The sequence below is a fragment of the Larimichthys crocea genome, chromosome VII (assembly GCF_000972845.2).
Source record: "Larimichthys crocea isolate SSNF chromosome VII, L_crocea_2.0, whole genome shotgun sequence".
Classification (NCBI taxonomy): Eukaryota; Metazoa; Chordata; class Actinopteri; family Sciaenidae; genus Larimichthys; species Larimichthys crocea.
The window spans coordinates 9,731,939-9,750,046 of NC_040017.1; the positions used below are offsets into that span (position 1 = coordinate 9,731,939).

Genomic DNA, 18,108 nt, shown 5'->3' on the forward strand with positions numbered 1-18,108 from the left:
TTGCTAAGACTTTGACTTGGGGTGGAACAAGTCTATGTGTATATAACTACAAGAAAGTTTCATACAATCTTCTAATCTAATACAATGTTATGTATTTAGGTGCATGAAATGTGTCATACTATCGCAGCCATTATTTTTTGTTGTGGCTTTCGAAAAATGAATATAGTGGTGTAGACTATGAAATAGTGTTGGTACGTTAAATTGCTTAATTCTAAATATTAATACAATACATATGCATTGCTTAAAAGTTACACTGATAAATTATTTTTTCACTTTTTGTATCAAGTTGACTCTGCGCAATGGGCACCCACGTTGTTTTTAAATGACGATATCTGTAAACTAGAATGACTATCAATGAAGCATTTCTTAGGCCGCGTTCAGACAAACCCTTCGTTCCTTCGAATGAGGCCAATGGCCTGACGCAGTATGGGTGCAAAGGCAGAGAGCTGGTGCACAAAAAAATGCAGGGTCAACTGTTACCGCAACTTATCGCATCATCATACAAAATGGTGCTGCACTGGCCAATCAAATATGTGCAAGTGCACAGCTCGTGGTGGGTTGCTTCGTAATATGTATGCCATGTTTTTACTTTATTTTGCCATGTTTACCTCAAGACTGTTGCAATAAAAATAAAATGATTTTTTCACCTCATAAATAATAATAACTTCTCGGGGAAATAGTGATTTGAACTTCCTCGGACTGTTGGTCGGTGTCTGATAAGCCTTCAGACTGGACTCAAAGTTATTCATGATTGTAGTTCAGAAGCAAAATGAATCCTGTTTGTCTGCACAAGATGAAAATACATACTCTACATTCACAAAGTCACCTCTGGCTGATTCTCAGTGGAGCAGCTCCAGGTTGTGCTCTCTGGTGAGATCAGAGTACAGCTCACCTTTGTGGGATTGAGACTTGTTCGCGCTCATATGACACACTTGAGCTGCCATAGTGTCAAAGATAAATAGATGATACACTGTTACAGTAAAGTGAAATATACAGCAATATGACTGACCAGAAAGGCCATGCTGATGTATCATTTTTTGTTAAACTAATTGAAAATGTGGGAGGTGAAAGATATGAGACAGCATAGCGGCGCAAGAAGGGTTTGAATCCACCAGCCAGCTGGGATCTTATCCGGGCCTTTCTGCGTAGAGATTGCAAGTTCCCCCCCACCCCATCTTTGTCGGTTTTCTCCCACAGTGCAAAGACATGCTAGTTGGGTGACGTGAGGACTCTAAATTGGCTGTAGTCGTAAATTAGGTAATGTCTGTCTATAGGTGTCAGCCCTGTGATCGACTACTGGTATACTGCCTCTTGACCAGTGTGAGCTGGGAAAATCATCCTTGAACAGGATAAACCAGTAGAGGTAATGGATGAAAAGAAAGGACAAAAAAAAAAAAAAACCTGTGACATTTTTTTTTCCATAATCATCTTTATTTAAAATACATAATGTAATGACAGCTGCTTGTTCAGAAGCAGCACAGTGCAAGCATTAAATTTTGGTGTTCACTAACATTTAAAGTGATACAAGAGCAACTATTCAGGGCAAACTCATAGCCAGCGGTGGGAAACAATGATGCACAATGATAAATCTGTCTAGTATTTGATACAGCATTAATGTTTGTTTTGTTTAGGATTGAGAAACACAGTATATACAATATACAGCAATGTATATAACTTCATATTGTCAACGAGACCTTCCTGGTAAAAGCTGCACTAAATTTGCCCCAAATGTTAACCTGTCATCACCTTATGGGTCAACCACACAAACCCTGCAACTTAAACATGCATGACCACACACAGATAGCAGTGTCCCAAGATATGTGACAGAATCAGGGCTCTCCCAATCAAATATGTTTTTTTTTTGTTTTGTTTTTTTAACATATCAACATATCACCATGTTATTGTTCTTCACAGCATTATTTGTGATAAATGAACCATATTGGCTTTATTGATCATCACAGAGCATAATCACGTGAATTGTGAAAATGATATTACTGCGATGCCAAAGATGTGCTTTTGATATTTAAGGAAATTACACAAAACATCACCCATATTGTTAGAAAACATATATTTTTTTAACAATGTCAGAAACCAGGACTGGCCAAGCCACCAGATTTGGAAGCACTCCGATAACTGTAGAACCCAGCTAACGAGCTTGAGACATTATAAGTGTCATAGAGACACCAATTTGTGACACAACTGGCCTATTGTGATAACATAGTTAAACATCATAAGACATTCAGAGATCAACAAAGCTCACATGCTGTAACATGTTAAATCGACATTAAATAGTGATAAGGTATTTTATTAGAGAATATTTTTTCCACATTAAGGGCACTCCAAACAAAGAAGTGATGAAATAAATACACAACGGATACATTTCTCAGTTAACCACACAATCGCCATGCCATGTTGCTATTGCAACAGCTTCACATTCCAATATACCATCCTAATAAAGTCAGCTTTATATGTTTTCCTCATTTCCACTATATTCACATGCTTTCCACTGTGATTATATTAGAACTGGTGTAAATGTGTCAATGTGCAAACACTATCTACAGTTTTAAACGGCACTGTTGAGGTAAAGGTATTACTTTGGAGACAGAGCTAGGATGTAGGTTTTAAACCTTTTATAATTGTATTTTATTTTAATATTAATCTTGTTTTAAAATACCCGCTAAAAAGTGTTTATACTGAAGTGCAATGGCTCAAAGGTTTTCTTTTAAAATCTCTACAAAACAGGATTCCAGTGGGACTCCAGTCGGAGTTAGAATAAAAAACAATAGATTATAAGACTCTGTACGGAAGCTTTTCTTTCCGTGATATGAAATATTGAGAATTTAATTGTTTTTTTGATATTTTACAATAGGCAAATGAAACTCATCAAAGTGCAACCGAATACCTCTGACACTATATATTACATATGCAAGCAAAATAAATAAATAAATGAATATGCATGTGTCAAAATAAAATTAAAATAAAATTCAGTTATTATAATATTTGATAAATGGTGCCACCTGATTGTTACATAGAGTGAAAGCTTAAACATGCTTTGACTGACTCACATCACTGTGATTCTCTGTGGGAATGGGAAACTTAACAGAACAGATGGTTTTTATTTATTAGAATATTTTTTTTCTTTTTGATGGGTACTGTTTGGCATGCATTCATGGCAGTATAGTACAATGTGCATGCTTCAGTCGCCAAAATAACAAATTCTACCTGTTTTGGTGGATAACAACAATTTGCAGTAACCAAACCAAACGTTTGTCAGTAGGCTGTTCCCTGTCAGTCATGAATACAAACTTTTTTTTTTTCATTTGGTATTACTTCCTGTATCACTGTCTGTAAATGAGACGCAACTTTCTGTGTGTGTGATGTTGGGTCATGGTAAGAGTTACTATAAAACAGCATCTGCATGTAGTCTTTTGTTTGGGCAACCATTATACCACAAATATAAAGAACCATTGGCACCAACATTGATTATGTGATTGTGGGTGCAGTGTGAGTTTTTCACTTTAAATTGTCTTTGATATGTTTTCAACTTTGACAAAATCGTCTATACCGCATACTCCTCATCCAGTGCTAGCTTTATTTATATTGTAGAGCAGAATCCTGAGAGGAAACCTCAACGCTGTCACTGACAGATTTTCCTATGCAGCATGTACTCATAATTGTATTATGCAGTGTAAGTATTGTAGGGTCTAATATTAAATTAAGACTTACTTTAACCTCATAAATACTGTAACTGAACAGAGATCTGTACCTGCTACTAGAACCTCTGTATTGAGGCACACTAATATATCATTCCTCATGGCCAGGGTGCAGAAGTTTCTGTCATAGGGGTGGACGGTATAACCAGTAAATAATCAGTAAGATTTATAAAGATTTGGCGGAAGATTAGTACGGAATTAATTTGAACTGTAAAGCCTATTAACAAATGCAGTTGTTCATTTAGGCACATTTGCCTGCTAACAAAAACATCAGGCAGAAGACAGACATAGGACCAAACATAAGGATATTTTTGGAAATATGTTGCCCCATATGCCTTTTGCGCAAATGATATGTCACAGTAGGAAAAGCACAGGTGTGAATAATAAGATAAATGATGGCTGAATTCCATTTAGATGCTTCAGCTTTAGGGTTTATTGTGCATGCTGGCTCACTGTTCCTGGCTCTGTCTAAAATCACTTCCTCATTCATTCATTCATAAATCCTGATATAATAGACATTCAATAGTTCATTGTTCTTATTGATCACCATCATTTTGTGTATTCAAAAGTAGTGTATCGACACAACTTTTGTGGGCAATATACAATAAATGTTACACTGCAATATACTGCACTACATAGATGAGGAGTAATTTTTAGACATAGCTACTGTAATGACTTACTGGGAAACTTTGATAGAACAGATCCATCGTTAATGTGATTAGAAACACCGGTGCTTTTCCTACTATGACAAGCCAAGAAAAAAGTCTTTAAGAAAACACGGTTATGAGGAATGTTTGGAAACGCTGCGACACAAGAAGACCTTTGAGACGTACAGTGTTAATTTGGCAGAATCACTGACTAGCAGTTGTCTTTCTTCTAAGAAAAGCCAGCAGTGGAAGAACACCACACATGCACTAACTGTGCATCTATGTTAAGACATGCTGCCCCTACAGGCAGCTGAGAGACATGGCTTTAAGGCAATGTTGAAAAAAGCTGGATTCACAGTATGTTAAACCGAAAGATTCACCTGAAACTAAATCCCAAAGTTGGACTGCGCAAGTTGTGAGACAGTGGAGCAAACAACCATCACGCAGTCAATATACAAGCAACCTTCTTCTCTGCAGTGTAATCAGCTTTTAACTCAGTATGAAGTTCTAACTCCACAACTACTGTTAACGTCATTAATAATTATTTAATAGATTAACTTCAGGGTTGTAAAATTTCACATTATGATGCCGTGAAATTGTTACTGTTCCATATTCAAACTATACTGTGGTATAAATTTTAGGTCATACCGCCCAGCCCTAGCCTATCGTATTATTTTCTATGAAAATGCCATTCCTTATTATGAGATGGACTTCTAATGCCACTGATATTAACTTGTAACTATGAATAATGTAATGTGTTTAGTGGGTTGGCTGCAGAAAAGTGTTGCCTGGCTTATTTCAAGGAAAAAGACATATCTCACGCAGACAAATAGAAATATGCACGCACACAAAGACACATTCAGTACACCCACACAAAGCACTGGCACGCACACACACGCACACGCACACACACACACACACACACACACACACACACACACATACATCGAAGGGATGGAAGTATCATTGGATGATGATTCAAGCAGTGGTAACTATAGGTCTTCAGGTAGGGGATGCACATTTCTGGAAGAAAATAGAGAAAAAGGGAATGACAAACAATAGTTTGACCTAAACTAGTAATATGCTTGGAACTGCAGATATCACTATAAATAAGTCTCTCTGGAGAAAAAGCCAGCAGGTAGAGAGATCTGGGGCACAACACACACAAAACATCTACACTTGCACACACATTTTAACCACTTTTGAGGGTATGGCACATCCTCTCTCTTGTAATGGAAAGAATATATCCAAGTTAGTCTATTGATTATTATGTATACGTTTGCTTAACTTAAATTGTCAATGTAGTGTGTAACATGCAAAGAAAGCTGTATCCTATCAGTTTGGTTTTGCTTGGGCTAGACTGTGATATTTATCTTAGTTGTATTTCATATTTTTCTCCATACTGTCCAAGTCAAGCTCGACAGCAGACGTGGTGTTCATGACAAACAACAACGACAGTCCAAATTGGTTGACATTAGCAGGTATTTACCAGAGGAGGTGTTGAGGGTCAGGGCTTCACAGGCCGGTGGTTTCAATCAGATGACCCAGCTATGGTTGTCTATAAATATAAGAGAAGAGATGCCCTTTCAGTCAATACAGGGAGAAGGTTTGAGGTTTGTAATCCAATTATAGGAAAGAAGGAATTATGGTGGGTGGAGTGCTTAGACCATAGACGCAGTTATGTCTGAGCTGGGTGATTATTCTTTTGTGCAATACGTTGGAGTGAATCTATATTCTGTAAACCTGCACTAACAAATTTCAAAACATACTAAAAGCCTGTGTGTTATATGTAAAAAAAACACTGCATCTTTACATCACATTGGATCCCAGTATAAAGTGATTTGGGGGATAACGGTAGATGCTTATTTGTGTGCTTAGATTTTGAGATATGTAAAATTGACAAATCTTACTGGAGAAAGATATGAAATGAAGCCCCATGACTCGTCATCTGGGCTGTAGAATTGAGGTTTTAAGGCCTGAAGAATGTGAATTAAGTTTAATTAAGGATCACAAAAAGTGGCCACCAGCACACAACTCTTAATTCACTCGTGTGTTGATTCCTAGTAGTCTACTAGCAGATGCAATTTAAGATGACGAGGAAGATATCCACGTCTTGTAGGCATATCAGCTAAGTTAGCTGGGCAAGTATTAGCTCTGTTGTTGTAACTCTGTGCTATACCATAAGAAATGATAATGGACGATAAGGTAAACTGCTGGGATCTATAGCTGCTGTTTGTTTAGTCAGGCTGCCTGGACTGTGAGGATACCGGGGGAGTGTTAGTATTTGTACGACAGCTGTTTTAGGCCAGAGGTTTTCAGGCCATGAGCATGGACGAATGCTCACAGTGAGCGGAGCCGTGTTGTGTCAGAACTGGAGCTGGGCAGGCAGGCAGTGCAACTAGGGCTCACCAGCCTCTATGGATATAATGACAGAGGCCAAGAGACTGAAAAGAACATTGATAAAGGAAACTAAGAAAAGAAAAGTAGAGAGTAAAAAAAAGAAAAAAGAAGCCGACGGACAAGATTCAATCGTCGTGAAATAAAAGGCTGAAAGATGCCGAGCTGGACTTCTTGCTGCTCGCTGTTTTGTCTTGTGTTATCGAGCCTGCTTGATGTCGGAATGGCTCACTAGTTTTTTATCATAAGGAATATAATTCTAACAATGTACAACACATATTTATGATAGCGGTATGTGACATTTTGTCATGTTTTATTTAATTATATGATTTAAGAAGCGGTCAATGGCTATAGAACTAGTCAATCTCTATAAGCGTCTATATTTAAAATGCCCAACTTCACAACAGAAATAAACATGTTTATAGTCTGTTACAAAAAAAAAGGTTCGGTCACTATAGCTCATTTGGGTGGTGATTTTTTATATAACTCACCTATTTAAATTGCATTAGGGCATAATGTTATGCATAATTAAGGGAATGGCTGCTTTGAGCATCACACAGGCGACTTGTTTCAGTACCCGCAGTACCAAGTACTGTGTTCTAAGTGGAACACAGTGACAGCATCTTAGCAGGGGAATGTGCCAGTAAAATCAGTATATGCCGTTATCTGCCAGAACTAAAATTACATGTTGTTGTTAAAAGTAGCTTATGCCAATAGAACAGAAGCGGCAAACTACTGCAATATGCTACTCAAACAAGAGCAGTATACCATTTGCTACTTTTTGATCTTGGTGCTATAGATTCTGCTTGAGGATCAAGGATGTTATGGTGAGGTTTCTTACTTGGTTCCTTCCTCTGCAACACCTTCAGCCTCCAGCTTTCCCTCCTCCTCCATCTTCTCCTCTGAAATCAGTTCCTGTTTCCGGTGTCGACGAAGACATTTCACTACTACCATGGAAAGGATCAGCAGAGCTAATGCTCCGCCCACTGATGCCCCAATCGCAACTGCAATGGTTGAATCCCTGGGAGGTGGAACTGAGGAGAGGAAAGGAAAGGGGAGTAGAGGGTTAAATAGTTTGTAGACAAAGGACAGAGACAAGTGCATTGCTGGCTAAAAGCTCTACTGAGCTGATTAAACAGAGTGGAAAGCAAGAAAGTGCTGCTGAGTTAGCCTGTGTCCTCAGCGTGTGTGTGTGTGCGAAAGAGATGCTGAGGGACTAAGTTCAAGCCCTTGTTGGTCATTAATAATTAAAAGCTGACTCATCACCAGTAGGTCTTTACGCTCCAGGAAACACTCTCTCACACACACACACAGTCACATACAAAGTATGGTGTATATGATTATTGCATGGCATTTATCCTTGAAGTACAGTGCCCAGAGAGATTGCAAAACACAAGCAACGGTAACTTTTACACCACTTTAGGCAGCACATGCAGCATGTCACAGTAGAAGAAATTCATTAGTAGGTCTACATTTTGGATTCTTATGACATCAAACATATATTTTGTCAGTTTTTAGTCATAATTTGGTGAAACTAAAGCAATTTTCTGAGGCAAATGGTTTACATGCCTGATGTGGACCAATAGCAGAAATAAATGGATACTGAATGTCAGTATTTGTTTGTGCTTTTTCATGGGTGCAACTTGTAAAATAGTGAATAAGATCAGTCAAGTAATATCTCTGATAGGAAAATATAACCAACTTGTGAGCTAATGTGAGCTACAACAAAATCAATCAAAAAAGTGTCAGGCCCAGTTCCAGAACAAAATGACTCAGGGTATATCTGAAATTAGTGGCAGTGCACTAGTAGCCAGCAACATCATTGAAAAACATGGTAAATCATTTTATTTATTTATTCAAATTTCAACTGAGGATGCAAATTATTAAACTAAGGGTGCAACGCATGCTTTTGCACTCTTGTAAAACTGGGTCTGGAGAGTGCATCTTTAAGGCAAGGGTTAGGATATATAAGCAATCACAATTTTCTGTCTTCAGAAGGTAGGGTTAGTATCTTACGTTCAGTAACAACATTGAGCTGTATGAAACCATGTCCCTGAATGCGGTCTGGGGGGTTTCTCACATAGCAGTTGTAAACCCCCTCATCCTCCAACTGTACATCTGATAGGGTGATTGACAAGTCATTCTTATCCAGGTTCCCGGCAAACATGACCCTCTCTCCAAACCGGTCTGAACGCAGAGGCACCATTCCTTTTTTCTTGGAGTATGTCATAAACTATGATGGAAGAGAGAGAGACAGAGAGAGAGTTCATAAAAGGCTTATAGTTTTAAGATGAAGGCGCCCTATCTGCATGAAGATTATCCATTTTACCATCTCTTCTGTATCGTTAAGTGATTCTTGGTAAGTCCAGTTCATGGCAAACTTCGTAGGGTCCATCTTATAGCAGGAAGTAAATAAGCAGGAGATTTTGACAGTTGTTCCATTCAGTGCATTAATGGAACTGGTCACGAGCACATCCATGCTTGAACAACCTGTAAATAAAAACAACACCGGTGTTAATAATGCTAGTGCCAACAACAATAAAATACTGGCGCTGTAAAGACTGAAACAGATTTGACACAATTCATATTTGCCACAGTTTTGAACAAATGTGGACAGAGTTATTGATGTATGTTTTAAGTATACAAGTTTCTTCTGGTTGGTCTCCCTCCGTAGATGTTTCTTTGCCGCTCAGTCTCCTCTGAACAGTTGATGTTGCGATGCGTCTGCTAGTTGAACTCTGTCAAGCATTTATGTGATTTGTGAATTTCTGAGGTAACTGTAATGAACTTATCCTCTACAACAGAGGATAACTCTTCTTTCTTGGTCTTCCTTTTCTGGGGCAGTCCTCGTGAGAGCCAGGGGTCATCATAGCATTTGATGCTTCTTGCTCTTAATGACACATTCAAACTTCTGAATTGACTAACCTTAAAATGCATTTAAAAAGGCAGGAAATTCCAGTAATTAACTTCTGATAAAGCACACCTGTTAATTAAAAACCATTCAAGCTCACTAAGTTGACTGAGGGAATGCTAAGAGTGTGCAAAGCAAATGTGTCTACTTTAAAGAATCTAAAATAAAATAAAAAACATTTTTAACGTCTTTAACGTCTCCTCAGTGATAATCTGATATATATAAAACAAAAATAAAGGGTGTACAAACTTGTAACTGGTAGTGTATGTATCTCACCCTTGTATAAACTAGGATATTCTAGGGCTCTGTGTTCAACCAAACATACTGCAAAGCAAGCAAACATATTCTTATAAAATGCAAACAACTAAAAAGTGCAGTTAATCAGCAGTTTCAACTTCACAGTATGTGGTACAGATGAGGATTTCCACGTTACTGCTGATTTCTGCACTCCATCTGGAGAGTTCCGTCTTGGAGAGTGACAAGTTATTTGATGTGAACTCCTCAACTCACAGAACAGGTTTAAATGTGGGCAAGTCCCACAAAGTGACTGTACATCAAGAAATGTGCCTGCTATATACTCAATTCCAGTGAAGTCTGTTCAAACAGACAGCACACACAGAAAGTTGCGTTTTTAGCAGCATCTTCATTAAATCAGCATAAACTTGCATGGATGGCTTTGTAATGGCTCTTTCTCGAAAGTGAAAACAAATTTCCACAACAACTTCACCATTTTTGTTGAGTTTCTGCATTATTTCAGTTATCAGCGGCTCCTGAAGTTTTAGATTTAAGCTTTAAAAATGTTATTCGTGATATTTAAATTTAAAATAAATCAGACAATTTTAGATCAAGATCGTGGTCTAAGGCCTCCACAATCTACTTTTCAGTCGAATCGTGGAAATCATCACAGTATTTAATGTCCTCCATTTCTATATCCAAACTTTGCATAACCTCATTGACTAGTGGATCACGCTTTATATGAACAATCCAATGGGGTGATGTAGCCAACTAGATGGCCATGCTGACTCGATGAATTGCTTCACGTGGCTCTTCTTTCGGTGAAGTATTGTAAACGATGCAATTAAGTTATGTGTATTTAAAAAGTATGATTATCTTCTGGCTTCTGTTTACAATTTCCGATTAAACTCTGGTTTCAATCAGCATTTTTGAAACCTGTGTATTATTTTTAATGCAATTTTGTGTTTTAATGGTGCAAATGGAGGAATGCGTAAGGCTAGTCTGGCTATAATTCACACACAAATTAGATCATGATTGCAATTAAACAGATTGTGATGTTGTATTTCCCACCCCTAGCAGCAGCTAGAAATTATATTAGGTAGGAGCTTTTACTGCTCTACTAAGCCACGTTAGGATGTATGCCGAGTTTAACATCTAAAATGAAAGTCAAAAGCATATAACTGCTTATGATGTAACTTGAAAAGAAAAGAAATGATCATTTAGTTTCCTCAAGTTTCCTCCTCCTCCCTAACATTAAGTCTCAGCATGGGCTTACACTCCCCAGACAGAATCTGTGCCTCTCTCTCAGTGTGTGTGTGTGTGTGTGTGTGATGGGACTCTGCACCATTCTCCTCTGCAGTCGGGTGTTTCTGGCTCCCTTCCCACTGCTGCTGCACCACTCCACAGGCCTGCCTCTCTGCACCACATACGCACACACGCACACCTATGCACTTTCTACATCTCCTCCCGTCGTCCATATGTATAATTTACACACACACACACACACACACACACACGCAATTTTCCATGCACGCAGGTCATCACAGTCAGGTGTCATGTGATGCTGCGTAGCACCTGCTTCTTGCTCTCTCTCCTTAATACACACCCACACAAATACACACATGCACACCCTCCCACAAGGTGTGCATTGTCAGCAGTGAGCTAGCTAGCTGGCTGTGCTACGTCAATGTCATCCCTGCATACTGACCTGTACACACAGCTAACAATAACTCATTCAAGCAGACGCCGCTGTTATTGACACAAACACACACATAAACACACACACACATATGCATTGTATGCACTTATGTGCCTTTACTACGACAGCCCATACAGGGATATAAGGTACAGTGTGAGAAACAGTTTGATGCAAGGCTCCTGCTGACTCAGCAGTCCTGTGGATAGTGAGAAAGAGAGACAGATGCAGAGACGGAGAGAGAGACAGAGACTTGCGAACAGATGAAATACTGCAGTGAAGCAGCCTCATGCAACTCCCCCCTCTGTCTGCCCCTCCCTCTTTCCTCTCTCATCTTTGTCCACCTCTCCTGTCTCCTCTCACACCTCCTACTCCTACAGTACTACCTCTTCTGCCCGACCCCACTTATACCCTCAACTTGTTTTTTTTTTCCTGTTCCCCCTCATCTTTACTTTCCAGTGTCCATACATTTCTCTCTCTCTCTTACTCCCTTCTATTGACCACCATTTTTCCCGACCCTCACAAGGTCAATGCAGGGAAAAAAAAAAAAAAAAGGTAAAACGTAGGTAGGTTTGTTACATCATCTTTCCTAAGCCCTCCCCATTCCCCTTGTCCAACACTGTGTGTCCACCTTTTCACTAGGTTTTTATATATGCACATAATCCTATTTACAGTAGAGGTAGTATGGATAAAAATGTATTATGTCATTTTTAAATATTTCATTTAAATAGAGAATCAGTGTGAATAGGTAAAGTATGTGTGCCTGCTTCAGTAATGAGTAAAAGAAGGCAAGTACAGAAGCCATTTGTTACATCTTTGTGGTATAAAAACCTTTAAAAGGACTAGTACTAGTGTGTGGGATTTGGTGGCATCTAGTGGTGTAGTTGCTGCAACTACATCTCACCTTCTTGCATATAGGGAAAAATACTGTGGCTGCAAAATGTGCAGAAAATGTAAATATAAAAGGCTCATTCTAAGGTTATTTTCAGGTGATTATGCACTAAAATAAAAACGTGTTATGAATATTACATTCAATTTCGGCAACAGCCCTTCATTTCTGTAAAACTACAATCCTTGAATCATCTCTGAGGATTTCAGTAAAAAAATGTTTTATTTACTTTTAGTCTGAACTAGCCTAAGCTCGCCTGCTTTGAGTTTTCAATACGGTGAGGCATCTGTGGGATGTCAGGGACAAAGCTGTTCAGAGTAGGAAGACCGACTTGACAAATCCACACACAGCAATGTTTGAATGTGTCTTTAAAGCTGCTTTAGGGTACAAGGAGTATTTAAAGCAAGTAAACAAAGTATTTAGAAGATGTTTTCATGGCAATCATTCACGAGGACTAAGTTGTAACAATCCTGAAAAACTATCACCACTCTTACTGGATTGAAGGTTTAAGTGGTGCTGGTCATGAGTGGTTTGATGGAGTAAATGTTGGTCATGAGTGTGTTGACACTTTAGGGTTATCAAATAGGCACCCTTTTTCTTTTTTTAAGGAGCCAACTATCTTTAGAGGGTTATGCAACTATATGGCGCACCTCATATCTTTCCCAGTATGGTTCTTTTTGTCGAAGAATCAGCTGCTTACAACAGCTTCAATGAGGACCCAGATGCCTTTTTTTTACGCTCTAATCCCTACTTCCTTAAAGCTCGAGTTCACCACAAAGCCTCTATAAAAGCACTGGAAGCACTATAAATTATTTATACAGTCCCCAGGGCAACATTAGCTTAATGATAATGGCACCACAAGGAGTTAAACCAAAACACCAGCTCTGAACACAGATTGGTTGCTGATGATTAAATTCAAAGCTGATTTTAGTTGTTACATTTGTTATTTGTTTAGCTCCCACTTCTGCTGCTGCTTGCCATCTGACCACTTGACTATGTGAGACAAATGATACAATTGACAAGTTACAATTGACCATTTGGTATTTCGATGACTTTCTGCAAAAAGAGAGGCAGTAGGCGGTGGGGCAGTGTCGCTCAGCCAGCACAGGGTCACGTGTTACCATTGTTTATGCTTTTCCCTCCTTACATCAGAAGGACGTTTGTGCAAAGGTAGCAGCCTTCACCTTAACAAAACCTGTACAAAATTTGAAATGCATGCTACCTTTAAATTGTTGTAAGTCTTACATGCTTTCATTGTAACTAAGTTGCATTCTGTTCTGCTTAGCTCTAGTGCCCTCTGCTTTAGAGAAAGTCACACTGCATCCTGCACACTGCACCACTCTATGCTCAAGTGCCAGGGTGTCAGTAATTCCCTGGTGGTTTGCAGGAATCCTGTGGGCTGGAGAAGATTTTTTGTTGATTATGTCATGCCGTTAGACTGACACTGCAATCACTCTCAGAACCGTATAAAGTATGAAACAGTACTGTGTGAGTCTGATATGTCATTGTAATATTAGTGTTATACACTACAAAAAAACACAGTAGCACAGGCAATGATTTGTTATTCAGCATAGTGACCTTATTTCTCTGTAGTGTTGTAGGCATAATAACTTAACAGGCCTATACTCTTTTATGATCACTGGTAAATACCATACAGCTAAAAAATATTGATTGGATTGACTTACAGCTGAAAGGTACTTCCAGTTCAAAGGTCCAGTTCTTTTCCTCATCTCCCTTTCGCTCTTTCTCTGTTATGCATTATTGACAGCTGTATCTACTTATAGTAGGGTCAGAAAGTCTGGCTGCTTTAAGATGGAGCACATTTTAACTTGCAAAAAGCGCACTAACAGAGTTCGAGTGGTATCCATAGCAGATATGCACACAAAAACACAGAAACATGGACATACACAGACAGACGTTAAGGTCTAGTTTTGGATGGTGGTAGTGTCAAACATGACTTCTTCCCGGTTTAGCATAATGATGTTTAGATCAGTTAAATTTCAGTACAAACTACTTTACTTGAGATTATAGCTTCTGGACAGGAATCTGAAGAAAAACACAGTCCATGACAAAAATGAGGAAACATCAGCTGCTGTTCTAGCGGAAAAAAAGTGACGGTTCAATTCAGGAATGCTGCCAAAGTACAAAAGTGAAGGTCAATTGAAAGGTTTATTGTGAGGTAATATAAATGCCTTTCTTACATTTGAAAAGGACATTAAATTATCACTTTATCACAACCAAGGATTTGTTACATCATTGGAGTTTCTGGACAATTTCACGAGCCAAAATCATGACATTTTCTTTTGTAGAACGTTATGAGGCTGGTTACTCTACTAGACGGTCTCTTAAGAATGTAGGATGAATTCACTTGTATAGCAAACATAATTTAAAAAATAAAATGACACTTTGATTGAAAAACAGGCCTGTGGTTCAATGAACTGTGGTAATTTGATTCTACTTACTAATGAAGGGGTGCACTCATGCCAGTGTATTTAAAGTACATGCCATTTCTTTTCAGTGTGCTGCTGCCCTCTAGTGCCTCTCTGCAGGAACTGTAATAATGGGGTTGAAGTTAAAACACTTATGGACAGAAATAACATTGGTGGGAAACTGCAGCAGTTTTAGAAGTCTGCAGGACTTCATAAAATACCACAGACAAACTTGCTGTTAGAGTTACAGCTGGGCTTCTTCTAAAAGGCAGCACACAACAGATATAACTGTGGCTGTAAAGCTATAAAACTTCATCACTGAGTGCTTTCTCTGCTGCATTAATGCCCACCAAGGTGTGGCAATATGTGTGCTAATGGGAACAGAGCATAATGTTGCTTGATCAGTGGGTAACTGTTCTTCTTGCAACACAGTTTTTATTGACTTCACGGATGGGCTCAGGGTGTGGCACCAGACTTTTTACATGCTCAATCACTTAATGTGTCTAAACTGTGGATGAAAATTAATATAATTACAAGTCAGATTAAAGGAAGTCAAAGTTAATTAATGGATTCTGATATTTGAATGTAACAAGATTTTGTTTTTGATTTGTGGTGTCTCACAGTGATATACCTTATACAGTGTATTATTATTTAATTTGAATAAATAAGTAGCTAACACATGCATAAGAATGAAAGAGAAATACAGTAATATTCTGATTGTTTCCTTTAGCATAAGCTACATCCTGTTGAAAAGAAAAAAAAGGGTACAACTGTTCTTAGTAGCATCTCCATGCTCCGTGCCAAGCCCCCCTGGCAACAGTAAACTTTTTGGGTATCTATTTTCACTTGGCATAGGTGAAAAAGGAAAGGGTGCTGACTCCATCTAAAAATACGCTGGTGTGAGTTTCCGATGCAATTTCCAAGCCGCTGAACTGCAATGATTAATTAGATAAGGAAACAAAAGGACAATTTAAAGACAGAAATCAACTCCATTGTCCTGTTGGGTCACTTGGAACTTTCCATGAATCTGTGCAAACTTTTTTGTTACATTTACCTTGTGGAAAACATATCAAATATTCAGTACTTGACTGACTGTTGTTCATGATTGACTCATGATTGTGTTGTTCAGATACTAAATCATCACAGGCTTTGGAATGAAGCCAACACCTCCCCCTCTACCATCAAAGAGAAACACATTCCCCTCTCTAATTGATGTACCAGTGGTTTAAGCAATGAATGATCTCTCCCTCACATCCTGCGTCTTGCTCAGGTTGATAAACCTCATCTTGACCTGGGTGCAAAAGCCTGTGAAAGATGGGGCGTGAACCCAAAGTACACCATACACGGCCCCTAATGGTATACAGTGAGAGCTCCTAATACTCTCTTTTAAATCTACACGGAGTGTTATTTCTATATTAGGTAGGCATACAGCGATGGTGTCATAATCATTTATTGATTGTCCTTACTAGAGAGTAAACAAAGACGCATTTGTGCATTTGTCACTGACTCGAAGTGGCTTTTACAAATATGCCAACTACAATAAGCAGCAGGAAGGGAGTATATTATGCAAGCGGATGCACATCGTCTCAACACTGGCTTGTATAACAGCAGGATGAAATTGGATTTTGTTTGTAGATCTCCTGAAGAGCACCGGCTTTCTATTTAAACCTGTGTGGCCATTTGGAGTAATGATGCCGTGGGTTTGATCAGATGTGGGTCACACCATGTTTTGATCCGGTGGCTGTTTTTATCTGTGAGTTATCAGGAACTAGCCTGGGTGGGATTTGTTCACATCTGCTCCCTGCGATCATATAAATTCATAGACCTATTACTTAGTTTATATGTCTGCTACTGAATACAAGGCCTATAAATATCAACAGCACATCGTTAGCACCTTATTATAGGCCTATATCTAACCCATCAATCACAAGACTGAGTCATAGAGACCTACTGTACACTTACATTCTATGTGCAGACCAAGCCGATATTTATTTTTATGTAGTGCATCATAATCCTGTTTGGCTGTGATACAGCAGGACTTTAATTTGGCTATCAACACAGGCTAAATAGAGACGTAAGGGGGGAAATGAGTCCTCACACACACACAACTACCACAACTGATCAGAAATCAGTTCAAGCAATCGAGGAAAGCCACAACAATCCACTTTGAATTGGATGGCTTTGTCAAATTGGGAAATGCTGGAATAACAAGCAATTAAGCGACATTACCACACATTACACCCATTATCTCCCCCTCTCTCTCTCTCTCACACACGCACAAATTAAGAAATGATGATGAGGGAGGGAAAGGCCTAAAAATGTGTGCGAGCTATCAACCCATCGAACTGTTTATCCACGTATTAATGTCTCAAAGCATCGATCGGTTTTGGAGGTTTTTTTCTTTCTTACCGGAGAGCGAGAGGAGCAGCAGCGGCAGCGCCGCGCTCAGCAGCAGCTGAACGCCAGGGCTCCTCTTCTCCTGCGCGGGGGAAGACATGTTCACCGCTTCTTATTAAAAAAACAAAAATAAATAAATAACGACGCTTTTATCTGTTAGAAAAATTGAAGTAGTATAAAAAAACAATAAAAGAGCAGCAAGTGTGCTCTCGGCCTGTACGTTAAAATGGTAAAAAACAGTATTTTTTGTTTTAGAGGCAGGACATGGCTGGCAGTGGCTGTAGCCTTATGACGGTTGATCTCATGGTTGACGGTTTGCTGGTGGTGCGGTGAGGGAGGGCAGGAAGCACCCTAAAATAAAATGGAGCATATCTCCCTCACATGTTCTAAATAAAGTGCTTGATGAGACACACACTCACCGGACACTTCATTAGATACACAGTCTGACGTGATCTAATTTAACAAAGCTGATGCAGGTTCAGTTTCTGTTGAATCTCATAGCAGTTCTGCTTTATTCGTTATTGTGGTTGCATTGAGTGTTGTTGTTGTGCTGTAGTGCATTATATTGAAAGGTGTTTTTAATATTCTGTAACTCTCTATGTAAATGGAGTGGCCAAGACTTTAGACTTTAAAATTTTTGGTTCTTAACCTTGTTGGAGGTACCGAACCCCACCAGTTTCATATGCTCATTCACCGAACCCTTCTTTAGTAAAAAATAAAATATGATTTTTTTTACTGGTGCACAAAATGAACCGTGCATTAACATCACCTTGTTCAAATAACAAAACCAACACA

At 38.9% G+C, this 18,108-nt stretch overlaps 1 protein-coding gene across 2 annotated transcripts; it reads right to left on the reverse strand.

Annotated features, from left to right (window-relative positions):
• Nucleotides 1-3,306: 3,306 nt before the first annotated feature.
• LOC104936060 (sodium channel, voltage-gated, type II, beta) lies at nucleotides 3,307-17,628 on the reverse strand. Of its 2 annotated transcripts, XR_003462640.1 has the most exons (6): nucleotides 17,326-17,628; nucleotides 9,087-9,247; nucleotides 8,774-8,990; nucleotides 7,599-7,791; nucleotides 5,850-5,918; nucleotides 3,307-5,383 (listed from the first exon to the last, which is right to left on the reverse strand). XR_003462640.1 is itself a non-coding variant. In XM_027280811.1 (5 exons), the coding sequence occupies exons 1-5, from the start codon at nucleotides 17,411-17,413 to the stop codon at nucleotides 5,353-5,355; spliced, it is 690 nt and encodes a 229-aa protein (XP_027136612.1). In that variant the 5' UTR covers nucleotides 17,414-17,628; the 3' UTR covers nucleotides 3,307-5,352. The 2 variants fall into 2 exon arrangements, 1 of the variants encoding a protein (XP_027136612.1); XM_027280811.1 differs by lacking the exon at nucleotides 5,850-5,918.
• Nucleotides 17,629-18,108: the final 480 nt, after the last annotated feature.

Bases quoted from the DNA above. Each gene is read 5' to 3' on its own strand.
- LOC104936060 (XM_027280811.1), bottom strand. From the start codon at position 17,413: ATGTCTTCCCCCGCGCAGGAGAAGAGGAGCCCTGGCGTTCAGCTGCTG. The intron at 8,991-9,086 runs GTAAAATGGATA...CTTCCATCATAG, and splicing joins TTAACGATACAGAAGAGATG to TTTATGACATACTCCAAGAA. The intron at 7,792-8,773 runs GTAAGATACTAA...TCCTCTCCTCAG, and splicing joins GCTCAATGTTGTTACTGAAC to TTCCACCTCCCAGGGATTCA.